The sequence below is a fragment of the Gossypium raimondii genome, chromosome 1 (assembly GCF_025698545.1).
Source record: "Gossypium raimondii isolate GPD5lz chromosome 1, ASM2569854v1, whole genome shotgun sequence".
Lineage (NCBI taxonomy): Eukaryota > Viridiplantae > Streptophyta > Magnoliopsida > Malvales > Malvaceae > Gossypium > Gossypium raimondii.
In genome coordinates, this window is record NC_068565.1 from 47,844,448 (window position 1) to 47,860,764 (window position 16,317).

At 32.9% G+C, this 16,317-nt stretch overlaps 2 protein-coding genes across 2 annotated transcripts; one reads left to right on the forward strand and one right to left on the reverse strand.

The window, feature by feature from the left end:
• Window positions 1-392: 392 nt before the first annotated feature.
• On the forward strand, window positions 393-8,678 carry LOC105786197 (short integuments 2, mitochondrial). Its single transcript, XM_012612536.2, has 8 exons — window positions 393-652; window positions 757-861; window positions 1,234-1,311; window positions 3,904-4,045; window positions 4,158-4,228; window positions 5,355-5,451; window positions 6,469-6,683; window positions 8,346-8,678. Exons 1-8 carry the CDS (start codon window positions 485-487, stop codon window positions 8,583-8,585), a joined length of 1,116 nt encoding a protein of 371 aa, XP_012467990.1. The 5' UTR covers window positions 393-484; the 3' UTR covers window positions 8,586-8,678.
• A 1,041-nt stretch (window positions 8,679-9,719) lies between these two features.
• On the reverse strand, window positions 9,720-10,508 carry LOC105786198 (50S ribosomal protein 5 alpha, chloroplastic). The gene is made up of 2 exons (XM_012612538.2): window positions 10,340-10,508; window positions 9,720-10,225 (listed from the first exon to the last, which is right to left on the reverse strand). The coding sequence occupies exons 1-2, from the start codon at window positions 10,428-10,430 to the stop codon at window positions 9,888-9,890; spliced, it is 429 nt and encodes a 142-aa protein (XP_012467992.1). The 5' UTR covers window positions 10,431-10,508; the 3' UTR covers window positions 9,720-9,887.
• Window positions 10,509-16,317: the final 5,809 nt, after the last annotated feature.

Sequence of the window (16,317 nt, forward strand, 5' to 3'; positions counted from 1 at the left end):
ACTTAATCCCAAATAATCTTAATTCTAGCTATATATCTGTAATCAATTTTAATTAATTAAGTTCAAATACGCATGTATTTATTTAATCAGAGCAATTGCAATTTTTTCTGTACCAATCCTGCCATTTTTTTAAATGAATTAATTAAACCTTTTTAAAAAATTGCAACTATTTAATTTTAATTAATTTAAAAAAAAGCAATTAAAGAAATTAATCACTAGTTCAAATTATACCTAATTTTGATTAATTAATAACAAACGCAGCAGCTGCCTAAAAAGGTGTGGAGTATTTCTGGGCTTAATATTAGATAAAATGGGCTTAGACCCAATTCATTTAGGGTCAAACTTGGGCTTAACATCTAAAATAGAATAAAGAAAAAGAGTAGTGTTTCGTTTTTCTCATTTCACTTGAAGTTCGCCGGTGATAATCTCTGTCGAAATTCGAAAAGAGCAGAGAAGAAGAAGAGGGACAACTTTGAGGAAATAAATGGGAAAAAAAGGAATAATAAAGAAAGCAATGGAGGTGGGAGAAATTGGATTCAGCAAAGATGGTGGAGCCATTAACTGGTTCCCAGGCCACATGGCCGCCGCCACTCGCGCCATCCGTAGCCGCCTCAAGCTCTCTGACCTCGTCATCGAAGTTCGTGATGCCCGTGTTAGTCCTTTCTCTTTATTCATTTTGCTTCAATTACTCCTCCTCAAGTTTTCAAAAATTCTTTCTACTGTTGTTTTTAGTTAAAAAGAAATAGTTATTTGCAGATTCCATTTTCGTCTGCTAATCAAGACTTGCAGCCTCAGCTCTCAGCTAAAAGACGTGTCATTGCTCTCAACAAGAAAGATTTAGCCAACTCCAATGTCCTCAATGTTCGTACATATTTGCATTCAATTCTTTCCTTTATTTCTTTTCCCTTTTTTTGTTTAGCCTTTGGCTGTGTCTGATTGTTACTTTTGCTGATTTGCCTTTTGTTTTTACAAGAAAGAAACCCCCCCCCCCCTAAGATACAAAAGCATTCATTTAATTACTCGAATTTTGTTTTGCTATTTAGCTACCAGTGAGAAAGTTGTAGCAGAAGTAATAACCGAACATAGTTTTTACTAATTCTTTGTATTTCTATTTCGAATGAAAACTTCAGTATTGAGATTATGTGGTGTTTTGTGTCAATGAACTCAGTTAGCTTATGTCTTTGGAATATGATGCGAATATGATGCTTATTGGGATATTATTATTTTCTGCAGAAATGGGTCCGTTATTTTGATTCGTGTAAGCAAGATTGCCTTCCTATAAGTGCACATAGCAGAAGTTCTGTCAGAAAGGTTAGTTGATTTGATTCCTTTCCCTTGTGGATGATATGGGCATGATATGGGCCATCTGAGGTTAGGCTGACCAACAGAGAAGAAAAGAAAGAGAAAGAAGGGAAGAATGAGAGAATAGAAGAATTTGTTAGGGAGTTTTCAGTAAAGAGGAATATTTATTTTGTGTACCGCCCTTCCAAAGTTACATGCCTTGAATGGCATTTTGCAATTGCTAAGTTGTAACTAATTACAAGCTAACAACTAATTAAAAGAAACTAATGCAGTGTTAGACTAAAACGATGACCATAAACTAAAAACAGCACAATAGAATATTAGGCACGTATAAGGAGCCTCCCCTTAACAACATCCTTGTCCTCAAGGATGTAACTGAAGAGATTACTCCTCTGCCTTCTTGAAAAGATCATCACTTGAGAGGCATTGACACCTACAAACATCTTACATGAGCTACAAACTTGAAGTGAAGAAGAATGAGTGAGTATGCAATTTCAATTTGTTTAGCACATCAGTTGAATGAAACCCAGCATTGTTAGTCACCTGTTGTGTGAAAACCTCAATAACTTTGCCATAAACACTAATAAAAAGTTTAGACTTCCCATCTATTGCACCTTCATGCTGCCTCTAGTATTATTACCTCACCACTTCTAGTAACACCAGTAGACTTTTCTAAAGCTCTTTTTACAATCATAATTGCATCATGTAAGCTTCTCTTAGCCTTTTAAATTAGCTAATCAGCTCTACTATGAACTTTAGTGGCTCTGTATCCTTATAGGCAATTTTGGAACGCACTAAACATCTCATTTACAACCTTTACGTACTACATATGTGCTGAGAACCTCATCAATTATCCCAAAGAAACATCCAGAAACCATAATTAAGGGCGGGCCGTGGGTGAATAAGATTATTAAAGAACTTTGGTCACCCTTTACAAGAATCCTAGTATGACTTGGACTATTCTAGAAACTACCATTTCTGACCAGCCATGACATGGAGGAGTACTAATTACATCAAAACTTTAATAAAATATTAACTCTTTCAAATAATAGAATCGTACTTTAACTAGAAGTCCTAGAGTTCTACTCAAACTAAAACTCTTCTAAACTCGGTTTAAGAATATATTTTATTCATGTCAACCGAATTTTACATGCTTCCTAAATTAAAAAAACTTCTAAAACAACTAAAACTCTAAAAATGAAGAGCCCTACCTCAACTGAAACTCTCCTACTCCAATTGGGACCTTCAGAAATCCCACTTCAGTTGGGGCTCTTCTCCAAATTTTGATAAGTGATCCAATGCTTGTCTTTGATGTCTCTTGAAGTTTCACAAGCTTCTACAAGTTGTTTAAAGAGAAATTCTTGCACGAAAGTTTGTAACTTTATCTTCAATTGCTTTGCTTTAGACCTTGTAATGGGACCATTCAGAAAAGTTAATTCTTGATGCACATCCTTGCCCTTGGATTTTGTATCAAATACCCATGTAAATTGATCAAATTGACATAGAAGAGAACCAATTCAATTTCTTTTCTTGAAATCTTCACTTTGAAGTTAGTCTTTGGATAGGGTCGTATAATTACATGATTGTCAACGTCCATGGCTTTTCTGAAGGTTGTTTCTTTTCCGACATGATTATAATTTATAAAATGATTTTTTCTATTGGATCTTTTAGACTTGAAATTTATATAATAATGGAAAAAAGATGTAGATAATGATGTCAAGATGCATGCCTAGGCGCAGCGACAAAACAAAAAATCGCTTCAGACAATCAAATTAAAACAAGATATATTCTAGGAAAAGCCTTCTTAATCTCTTTATTCAAACTAGGAAACTAGAGAAACTAAGCCCTAAAGTGCAGGGATTATCCTTTTCATTCTACATTGGATAATGGGGGCTATCTCTGCATGCTTAGAAAATTTCCCCTCAATTTGTGGGAGCTGGGGAAGGAGACATTAGGACGAAGAGATTTCCAAGGGAAGAAGTATTATAAAATAAACAATGAAATGCGTGTATCTTGATTTTAAGTTACAAATATTTCTTCTTATTTGTTAGAATTAAAAGATGACTAAAAATGTAAACCTAATTTCTGGGGCATTCAGAACTTAAGCTGATGTCTGGTTGAAGTCTATACTGGAAAGATCAGGTTCTATGCTCATTGTCTCCATTGGATAATGCCATTTCAGGTAATGTAGTATGCTATTATCCAAGAACTGGTATCTGATTAGATTAGACAAGATAAAAGCTGTGGTTTTACGTTCTCACTTCTACTATTCCACCCTATGATATTGATTGTTCAATATGATTTTTTTTCTTTTCGCATGGGTTTATTAAATAGATACGAGTACTTTATTTTTCTAGAATTTCTATTAATGTTGATTTAGAATGATCTGAATCATGAGCTAAATATATTTGACTATGCTTGTCAGTCAATAAACCTTGCTGTATTGTATCTCCTTATGATTGGTTGCTTATGTACTTATTCATACAGTATTTGCATGATCTTGAAATATTATTTCTTCACATTGCTCTCCAGCTTCATCCATTACTTATGTTGTTCTTTATCATTTTCCTTTTTTCCCTTTTGATGGTTCATGTGCTCTAGCTTCTTGATCTTGTGGAGTTGAAATTGAAGGAAGTGATTTCAAGAGAGCCTACCCTTCTTGTTATGGTAGTTGGCGTTCCTAATGTGGGGAAATCAGCTTTGATAAATTCAATCCATCAAATTGCATCAACTCGCTTTCCTCGTAAGAAGTTACTTTTTAGATCTGATATTAAGACAGAATATCTTTGAGCATGGAAATTGATTAATCCAGATACATTGACTTGATTAATAATAGTATAGAGTTTTATGCATAGTGCAGGAGAAGATGAAACGAGCCACTGTTGGTCCATTGCCAGGTGTTACTCAAGATATTGCTGGTTACAAGGTCAAGTGTTCTACTTCCCTCTCTCTTTTGTACATACATGTGCCTGATGAATCCAGATACAAGCTGGACTTAGCTATTTTACGGCATCCAAGCCATGGCTAAGATTTGTCATCTTAGTGAACTTCATTTCGTCGTGTTCTTTTTAATCTGGTTGTAACTAGTAAATCTAGCCTTTGAACCGTAGTGCCCAACATGGCCTGCAAACACGACTCCCAGTTAAGATACCTTGTGGGTTTTGGCGCATTTAGTAAAATTAGGTCACTGTTCAAGACAATTAATGAACTTGTCATATTGGGCCCAGTTAATGTGAAATTGACTCCATGTTGAAACTAATGAAGGATAATGGCTGGTTCACTTGTTTAGATACATATCTATTTTTGATCCACTTAACTACCAAGTAAAGCAGAAATATAAGATATTTTTAATTATATTATGAAGTTTTACTAAATCTTCAATCTTTATCTTCGTTTTAAAATATATTGATACAAATTCAATTGTGAACATATTTTTAATTATTTTTAAGTTATAACAGTTGTTGTCACAATCGTTATGTTGAATAAAATAGATTTCCTATTACAATGGCATTGTTTGATTGAGCATGTTAATCTTAAATTATATGCGTATCAACTTATTATGACTTGTTTAAATGGATATATCAGCCACGTTAACCTTTGTAATATGAGTCGTTTTTTATGTAGAGGATTAATGTGATTAATGACTAAATCCTTTTTTTCTCAATTTCATTTTTGGTCATTGGTATGATGCAGTCATGTCCTTCCAACAGAAATTGTCACCTTTCTCTAGCTATTGGTTTGATTTGGTGATGTCTTGAGCATTAAAGTTGAACAAACATAATTTTTTTGGTCATTTAGAAAATTTCTTGGTTTTTATTTTTGATTTATGTACAGTTAATAATGATGATTTCTCTAAAGAACTATCTAGATTTTCCCGTGTTTCTCTATTACTTCTGCTACAGTCATTTCCATCTTTTTTTCCCTTTCCATTTCTCTCTTTTCAGTAATTTGCAATTAAAGTACTTTGTCTTCCATTCTTATTCATGAATAGTAACTTCAACATAATATTAAGGACTTATGTTTTAATATACCTTGTCCTCACAAACTTACAGATTGCTCATCAACCAAGCATTTATGTGCTTGATACACCAGGTGTACTAGTCCCAAACATCCCAAACATAGAGATAGGGTTAAAGCTAGCTCTGGCAGGTACATATTTTGCACTCTCCTTTATCGCACTGTATGGATCATATAAGCATGTGCTCCTTTTGTAATAGATCTATACTCAAATGGGGGTTCTGATACGTGGATTCAAAATATGGAGTGTTTCTGCTGTTTCTTGAATGTTTAGCTTGTTTTAGACTTCATTTTGCAAAAGGAATTTGGACAGTTGCTGCATTTATGCAAGTGGGAAGTTGTTATGACAATTTTTTCTGTACCATTTTTTTTCTGAAGATTGTTGATTCAAAATTTTCTTAAGAGATAGGATCAATGTTGTCAAGGGCGCCAGGTGCACTCGTGGCACTAGGACTTCTATATAGCCTGATGTGCAAGGCACAAAAGAGGCGCTCGCCCGAGTAAACCGAGGCGCAAGCATATAAATATAAATATATATGTAAAATGTATTTGAAAACATATGTAACTAATGCATATAATTAATAAGTATTAATTAGTTAGTAAAAGAAAGATAAATTTTAATATAGTTCAATTTATAAATTCGAAACATTGTTCAATAGTTTAATTTTAATAAGTTACTTAATATATTGTAAAATAAAACACCATAAGAACAAAATTAAATATCATCGTCAGAAACTATCTCTAAATTTCCTTCATCTTCTCTTAAAAAGTTTGAACTTTTAAGAGTTAACTAGGTTTTTATATAATAAAAGTAGGTCAGCAATTAATTAAAAAATCATTTATTATATTATATTATATTTTTCTTTTAAAAGTCAAAATAAAGTAAATAGGAGAATAGAATGGCGATTTAGTGAGGCGTGCTTTTTTTGCGTGTAATGAAGGTGCCTGAAAAGTGCACCAAGCACTCGCCTGATTGATGTCGCCTTGCCTTGAGGTGGCTGAGGCGGTAATGGCCATTTTTGCTGCGCCTTGACATCACTGGATAGGATGTGTCTAAATCCTTTTGGCTAATATAAAAGTGGTAAGTTCAGTTTTCTGCATTTGACCCTAGCTATTGAAAGAATTTCAACTACCTCGATGCACTTGCAGGGTCTGTAAAGGATTCAGTAGTTGGTGAGGATCGCATTGTACAATATCTACTGACTGTGCTGAATACTCGAGGCACTCCACTTCACTGGAAGCATTTAGCTAACCCAATAGAAGAGACCACCCAAATTTCTGAGGACAAACCAGATTACAATCCAAAAGATATACGGCCCAAAATGAAGAAGCTGCCCGATGCATCTGATCTGCTGTATGTCAAGGTAGTAAGGGTCAACACTCTCTCCTCTCTTATTCAGGATGTTCAAGTCTGTGAGAAGCTTTTTACAGTTTTGTCGTCAAGTCTAATTGTAGTCCACGGTGCTTAGATATGATACTGTTTTTTGTTTTTGTTAGATATTTCACTGTTTTGAGTTTTTATGTTTGGTCAGCATTAGGTTTCATTAAGATCTTTCAAATTTAGCAAATCCTTATGTGAGCATTACTAGTTTGACTAATCTTAAGACAAAATTATAGATAGGTTGAAATCTGATAATAAGGCTAAGTGGAATTGCATAGTTACTCTTATGAATCTGGATGTTCAAATCTGTGATTGTTCGGAGCTCAATAGCCACTATGCTTGAATCCTTCACACAAAAATCTCCTTACACAAGGCATCAACACTTGTACACAGTAGACTGTGACTCTCCAAGAAAGGATTATACTCGAGGCTTATAGTCACAGGCAGTAACCCATGACAATAGATAACAATAAGTGTTGACTCTGTAAGAGATCATCTGGTCTATAACTCAAATAAAAGTACGTTGGAATTTAGCTGTACACTTGAAGTCTCAAGTTATAGTAATAGCATCTGAAAAAATAATTAAAAAGAAAAGAAACACTTCGATTTGACTAGGATCTTCTGGATGCACTCATTATAGCATCTAACAAAGTCTAGAGTAGTGTAGCTGAAATTATCCTTTAAAAATTACTTTGAAATGAAAGGTAATAATAAGGCTTTATCTCTATTGGATTCCACAATGGGTTAGACATGTGTCCTAAAAGAATGTGATTTATACATTGACCAGGAAAATGGTGTGATTTATATATGTAATATATTGATTGCATAAGTATCAGTCTTAGTATAATGCAATAGACGTAGGCTGTAAGAGGTAGTTTGTCTTTAATGGAAACTGCTGCTGTCCTTTTCTGTCTGTATTTAAAACATGGGGAAAGTTTGAACTAATTTCTTTTGGGAGTTGCTGGTATCTTGCATGTGAAGCAAAGTCTGGACCATATTTTTAGGTCGAGTTTCTTAGTCTCCAGTATGCAGGGTTGCAAAGTTCGAACTAGAATATTTTGTGAGTTGCCTGTCTCTTCCATTCCATGTAAAGTTCGAATTATATTCTAAGGTTGAGTTGCTTAGTCTCTTATTTGCGTAGCAAAAGATTTACAGAGTTGTTCCAGCTATGTTTATGAAGATTGTGCGAAGTTTAGAGAAAATGTCATGGAACTTTCATCTCGTGCGGTCCAATTGCTTATGAATATACACGCATAGGGTAAAAAAGTTGAGAGTCGGATAGGTTTTATAAGTTTGGAGACTACAAAAGGTTTCATTTAATCAGAATCCTGTTTGTGTGTGCATATATTCGTCATTATTTTGAAAAAGATATTACCTGTAATTATGTTTTTTCATAAATTTACAAGGGTTAAAGAACGTTCTTGAGAAAATATTTGAACATTATGTATGATTTATAACTACATGTCGGCAGCTTGGGTTTAATTCTGTCTGCTTGCCATAATTGAATCCTCATTCTTTTTACTAAGTCCTATTTGATATTATAAGTTCTACGACTTTCAGATTTCAGAGAAAAGGATCAACTACAAAACCTTATTCATTTATCATTATTTCAATGTTCTCACTCTTTGTTGTTTCTCAATTTCAGGATCTTGTAGCAGAAGTTCGACATGCACTCTATGTAACTCTGTCCGAATTTGGTGGTAGTATCGAAGATGAGAATGATATGGAGTGCCTTGTTGAACATCAATATGAAGTGCTGCAGAAAGTATTGAGGATACCTCATAAGTCATCTGAATCCCGTTTGATGGTATCAAAGAAGTTTCTTACTTTATTTAGGTCAGGTAAACTTGGTTCTTTTGTCCTTGATGATGTCCCTGAATCATAAAATAACTTTCCCCCTTTTATTTTAGTCCTTAATTTTCACAAATGGGAGGAAATGAATCATTGGTATATCGTATCACTTCAACGGTTTTCAGTAGCTTATTATCCTCTATTTATTCTTATTTTGGGTCTCTTAAAAACATCACTGGAATCTATTCCAGTAGAGTTATTAAAAACAAAGTTAAAAATAGTTGATTAAAAAAAAGAGATTAAGTGCATTTAAGAGATTTTCACATTTTCGGTTTTCCATTAAAAAAGACTCACATTATTTATTTAATTTTTAATTGTAAGTGCATTTAAAAGCGTGATAAATATATGGGAACAATCACATTTGAATAGTCTAATATTTTATATACTAAATTTTAAATAGATTAAAATATTCAAATGAGTTTGATATCTTATATCGATTAATTTGAGTATGATCATACATTTTTATTCTAATTCTATAAGAGGGTGCAAGACATCGCTCTTATCATGTAGGAGGAACAAATCTTATCAGTCACTTAATTCCCATTACATAATTTATGGTATATCTAACAACAATTTTTAGGGTACATAACGGAAGATTTTTCACTGTGTCAAAGTATATGCCTCTTGATGTTTGGAATTATAGTGACCTCAAGTTCAAGAATCACTTACATTATTATCACTATGAAAATTGTTATGATTAACACATAATAATTCAAAAACATTCTTATAATGGATTAGTCCATTACATTGTTTTACTAATAATGTACCCATGTATTGACTTGATATTTTCATACTCGTGACAATATCTTTTTATCCATCAATTATGTATTATTATTGTTGTTTCAATCTACAATAATACCCGATGAGGATAAGTCAAAAATAATTATATTATTTTAAAATTTTATTATTAATACAAAAACAAGGTAAATAAATATATTATTACAAGCATCTCATCTTGTGGGCATACTTGATTGTAAGATAACTGCATTAGAACATAGCTTACCATATTCTTCACCCAAATCCTAATAACAAAGAATGAATCAACTTCCTTCATTTTCTTTTGTCTCATAAAATAGTTTCAGGGTAGTGAAATGGAATGACAGGATTATCATATATATATGCTTCGGAATCAGATGCATTCAAGAATCAAAGGAACGTATTAGCATCATTTCGCATAAGAGATGCCAAAATCAGGCAAGCACTTTAGGCATTTATCTTTCAGTTTTCATAATGAAATTGAATAACAGCAGATTCAGTTCATTAAGGTCATCACTGCATAACAGTATATAAGATCTACAAAGTAGGAAGAAGAAAGCTGAAACGAGTAAGCAAAAGGTCATACATTCTTCAATTTTTTCATCTTAGAAGGCGGCCATCGTCCCTTCTTCCTCAACTTTCTCTTGCGGACAAGTCGCTTTCTACGAAGCCTTATCTTCTTCGCCATCTTCATCTTCATCTTCTGCTCCGCCATCTGCTGCATCTTTGATTCTAAAGGAAGTTGCCCTACTGGTAAATCTTCCTTCTTGCTTTCCGCCGGAACCTGTTCCTCGCCATCAGTACTTGCAGAAGATGCTTTCACAGTCATCACCGATCTTTTCTTGCTGGGGACAAACTGTGTGCCAATTGAACATTTTGAACAATGGTCATCGATTCTATTCACCCGCAACCTGGAAACTGACGACGAATACAAAAGATTTCAAACAAGATAAAGAATGTTTACATCAATGACAACAAAGTGTTCGATGAAAAACCACACAGAAGATGACGTTAAATGAAAAGCGAACTTACTTGGTAAAACAACGATGGGCAACGACGTTGAGCAAGAACGAACCGGAGAAGAAGAGAGACAGGTAAGTGGATTAAAGGTGAGGAGAGCCATTTCTTTGTACTTTCGATTTGGATAAGCTAGATAAATGGTCCGTTTTTCTACCCCGTCTTCACACCGTCAAAACAATAGATAAAATTAAACAGCAAATAAAGTAATAAAGCCTCGATGGGCTTATGCATCTGGCCGGCCTACTGCCCACTAAGGGTGGGTTTGGATGGGCGATTGAGTCTTGATGCATGATGCGTTTAGTTTCTTTTTGTCTCACGCTACTGAGATCGCTACAAGATCTAATCTCACCTTGCCATTGTTTTTACACTAACCGCAGGTAAACGCACCGCTCATCCAAACTCACCCTAAATCATGGACATGGCAACAGCCTAAAAATATACATATATATATATAAGGCTGCTTAAGACTAGAGGTGCTCATGGTAGGTTGGGCAGAGCCCATAAAAATTTTTGGCCCGCCCAGCCCATTTTATTTTAAAAATTTTAAAAATTAAAAAGTATTTTAAAATATTTTAAAATATTTTAAAATTAAAAAATTAAAAAATTAAAAAAATATTTTAAAAATATTTTAAAATATTTTAAAATTAAAAAAATTAAAAAAATATGTAAAAATATTTTAAAATTAAAAAAATAAATATATTTATTAAATCAGTAGGTAGAAAAGCCAAAAAATGGTGCCGAGGCCTGCCCGCTTTCTAAGCGGGCCTCGTTTTGCCCAAGCCCATATTTGGGCCTATATTTTACCCAAACCCTCCCATATTTGGGCGGGCCGTCGGGCAGGCCGGGCCACCCGGCCCATGAGCACCTCTACTTAAGACACCTAACTATAGTTGACATTTTAATGAAAAGTTCTTTTTTGAGAAATAAAAAATGAAAAGTTATAGTTGAAACTTTTTTCAATAAAAATGCAACAATTTTATTTGACTATATGTTGATTAAAAAAATCAAAAGGAATAAGGAAAAAAAAGGGAAGGAAAGGGAAGAAGAAAGAAAAAAAGTCTTGTATTTTTATGTTTTTTGGGTGTAATTATCATATTCAAGGCATTATAAGACCATTACCTATATTTTACATAGTCATATTTTCATCATATTTTAATAATTTTTCTTATGTTATGTTTAATTTTCTTTCATGTTTTGCATAAATTATTATAATAATTCAATTTTAACTATATATCATTGACTTAAAAGTTAAATCATTGTAATAATATCATGTTCAAATCTTTGGACATTTGAGTTAAGGAAGGTGTGATTACTTCTAGTAATATGATTATTCTTTATTTATATTACTTAAAATATTATTGGTAGAATTTAGAAAAGAAAAACAAATATTCTTGACACTACTAAATTTTATTGTTTGGTTGATTGGAATGTGAATTATATTTTTAGGTTGAGAGAATAGAAGATAATCTAGTAACAGTTTTTTTACTAAATTATCCTTAAAACACATATAATAACGGAAAAAGACATTAAATTATGCATAAAATGTGTTGGAGCAATTATAGTTCAAATTACAAGAGCAGTTGCAATTTCTGATGAGTTAAAACCATAACTTGTCACTTTTAGAGTTGACTATCTTTTGAACAAAATTTGTTTGGATCTTGAACTTGTAATATGTTGAAAGTGTTCTCAACTTATATTTGAAGATTGATCTAATGGAGGAACAAATCACAAATGATTGGATCCAACTAGATCATACAAATGGAAATCCTTATTTTATGAAGATTGGATCAGGCGACATAAAAGAATATCTTGAAGATTTTTTTTTCCCTTCTTTATTAGGATAATTGTAGTATAGTTTTGTAGGCTACTTTGGTGGGAATTGATATAGTATTTGATCTATATTTTAGCAAGCCTTAAACTTACATATAGCTTAAGCTTGTCTAGGTAAAAAAGTATGAAAGAATTAACAATTTATACTATTCTATTAGGAACCATTTTGTGAGTGCATTTTGTTTGGGTGTGAGGTTACTACATCTTACACAGTGAGTGGCAAGACTTAAATCATCACTTGTACTTTTTTGAACATAGTGGATTAACTTTCTAGGTAAGGCCCGCAGACAGGTGGAAATTAAACTGTGTAACTGTTGGATTTGGTGCCCTAAGTGTAGTATTTTCGTCTAAGTACACTTGTAATTTTTTGAATAGATTGGTTAATAAAATTATTAATGAATTACATTAATACTTTGTATATTGTCCTCACATGATTTTTGCATGAAAAATAAAATAGAAGTAAATGTTGCTCATTGGCTGTATAATGTTTAAATTAATACTAAGTAGTATTACGTGGTTGGATCATAATATGGAAAGACAATTCTATTAATAGACGAACCTAAACATGTCATTAGTCTAATCGAAAATGAGAAAACCGATTGAAAGACTAATATGTTGTCTATCAAATCCAATTTGGGAGATACTTTGTCTTAAGCATCGGAGTGGATGACTCTCAGAAGATAGAGACATGAATGTGACTGACTGGACTGATAGTACATCGGACTGGACCCAAGAAGAATAGATCCTGAATCTGTTTATGGATTTATTCACTTGTGACGTTCATAGTGTAACATACTTAAATCTTGAGTGGATGATGGACTATATATGCGTGACTCGTACACTTTGATGTAAGTAAAAGTCTGAGTTCAAATAGATAAGGAATCGAAAGCTGGTGCATTGGGTGTACGACTTCTACAATATGTAGCGTCATTAACAATAATGAAATTCATAGCTCAAGACATGGATAAATCATATCCTATCATTGGCATTACATGATTGATGAAACCTAAACGTGACCACGGGTCGTTCGTCTTTGTGATGAATTACTTAATCACTATTTGATGATGATTGACTTTTCATGAAGGAAGATGTAATGATTACCATGAGATAAAATAGGATCCTATTGGGAGAACGAATATTATTCTAAAGAGATTAATGATATTCTATGAGGGAAACACACTTATGACAATGTCGTTGGACGAGCACTAATTAAGTCATGATAATGATAGTGGAATGACTTCGTGACTAAATGAGTTTATAATTGATAGAAGAAAAGCTGAAACTTAATTATAAATTATTTGAGCCTCAATTGCATATGTTCAATCGGTCCCTCCGCTAGCTCGTTGAAATTAGAAATGAATTGCATGTTAAATCAAATGAGCAAAAAGAATAGAAATAGTGAAATGTAGAAATATGAAACATTTAGAAATGATTAAGGTTTTCTCCAAAATGAAAATGAAAATGAAAATGAAAATGAAAATAGAGAAATGAAATTATTTGGAAGTTAATGCGGTTTTTCCAAAATGGGCCGAAAATGAAAATGAAAATAAGAAATGAATTCATTTAGAAATGAATAAAGATTTCTCAAAATTGATCGTAAGATTAAGTTTATATTTTGAGCTATTTTAAAGCTTGAAAGTGAAAACAAACCATACGATTATAGTGAACAAGTTAAATGGTGAAATATTAAATATATTTTCTTGAAACTTTTATTAGGGGTAAAATTGTCATATTTACCGGGTATAAAATTGGGATGAGAAAATTATTTCATATAAATATTGAAGTTTATTTTGAGAAATAGAAAAACAAATATTGGGTTGGATCAAATTATAAAGTATTGGGTTAAAAGCTTGAAATGTACTTATAATTGGACTCAATATGGAAGAGGCCTAAAAGCCCCTTATGTAATAAATGGGGACGACAAACCCTAATATAATTAACTAGGGTTGCCGCCCCTATATCCTAGTTGAATTGGGACTTCGTTTTTCTAGTTGAAATAAACTTCTATAATTCAATAAGGGTTCTACCTTCTCTCCCTATAAATATATGACACCGGTAGGGCTATTTACACAACTTTCGGACTACTCGAAAATAGAGAGACTTTTATTCTCTAAGTATTAAATATATTTTTTGGAATAACGGCTCTACCTGTTTCTATTCGAGAAGAGAATTTTTATTTTCACCCTAAAAGAAAAGAAAACTATTTCTAATTTCTGTGTTTGATTTGATTTGATCGAGTCCACACTCGAGGCAATTCGTGGTATAAGAATAGCGGAGAAGATCGTTTGGTTAAAAGTCGGTGATGGCATGTTTATTTTGCATATTTTACGTGTTCAAATCAATTAATTCTTAAAATAATTCTTGCTAAATTGGTGATTTTATGTTTAAATTTCGTCAAGAACGAAATTTGGATGCTTTAATTCAAAGACAAACAGAAAAGGATTAAATTGGAATATGAGCAATAGAAGAGGAGCCGAATTAGAAATTTGGAGACATTTAAGAGTTGATTAGATTTTTGACTTTGTAAAAGCCATTTTTAGAAAAGAAAACATGATATTTTATTTCATATAATTAGTGGGTAGATGGGTTAGCCTAATTTTAGTATATGGTTTGTGTATAAATAGGGTGTATGGTGGCCTTTGAAAGACACATACTTGAACTCACTTGGAAATTAAATGAATAAAATTTGTTCTTTTTTTTTCTTTCAACGTTAGAACCAATTGCAGACATTTTGCCAACTTTTTTCATTTTAGTCATTTTTGGTTTAACTGTTTTCCAAGTCCCTTCCCTTTCCATCTTCCACCATTCCATTAAATCCACTTCCATAAATCGACTAAGTATGACCAATTTCATGCTTAGTTAAACTTCTAACTTAGCTTTAGGCCGATATTTTTTTCGGTCATGAATTGTGAGAAATGAATCCAGACTAAAAATCTTTCATAACGATATTTACCATCCGTCTGAAATATGGGATAATATAAATTCGTCCCTTAAAGTCAATTCAATTTCAGTTCAAAAATCCCACGTTAGGTTGGTTGGAGTTGTTTGGCGTATAGTTGGGAAGTTTAGTCAGCTGTATTGTATTTGGATTCCCGCGAACAAATTGGCGTATCCTGGCTGGGTCATACTAGTGGGGTTTTCGTCAAGGGAGATAGTGATTGGATTTAAACATCCTGCGTGGTTGAGGCTGTTAATGCAAGTTGGGTTCTTCAAAACAAAAGGCTATCGGGGTCTTGGATTGTGAACGCGTATATCGCAGTTAGATAATTGGTAAGGGTTGATTTGCAGGTCGTATCGGAATCAGCTATGAAAGGAAGAATTGGCGAGTAGGATGTTTTTTATCGTTATAAATAACTTATGGTTTGGAAGAGAGAATCTATTTTCGAGGATCGATTCAGAAACTGAAATTCACCGAGTCTAAGGCTAAGGCTTTATATTTCTATTTACAAAATTCAAATCACTTTCTTATTTTATATTATTTTCAATTAATATAACTGTTTATTTCTGCTATCTTACTTGTTTAATTTCTAAACATTTTCAACTCCCCTAACTTATTTATTTTTGTTTATTTTTCAGGGAGTTCTTTTCAAGTCGCGGGCACGACTATTGCCACAACAGAAATCCTGTTCAAAAGAAAAAACGAAATTGGATAACAATAACCATCATTGTGGATTCGACCCTACTACTCTTTACTACTATCTAAAGTTAATTTGTCGTAGGAATTTTTATTTGGTGGTTTCAACGCCATCAGTTGGGAACGAAAAGGATACGTTTATCCAAAAGCACAAGTACAATTTTGGTCTAAGGTTTATTGCTATAAATATCACAAATCGTGTCAGTTTTCAAAATTTTTATTTTTTGCTGTACAAGAAAACCATTTTTGAACTAGATTTTTTCCAACAATAACCAAACTTTTAGTATTCCTATTATGCACTTGTTAGTTGTGTTAATTATAATTGCTTGTATATCTACTCACATACCAAATGTTACTTCAAATTGGAATAAAAGAAAAAACACTCTGTGGCGCCCCAAACTCGTCCGGGATGGTCCGACCCGAATCCGGAACATCACATTAGTTACTTACGTGTCCACACCACAACATTATCATACATAACTATCAATCAAACAATTAAGTTTAATCATACGAACCCTAATAGCAT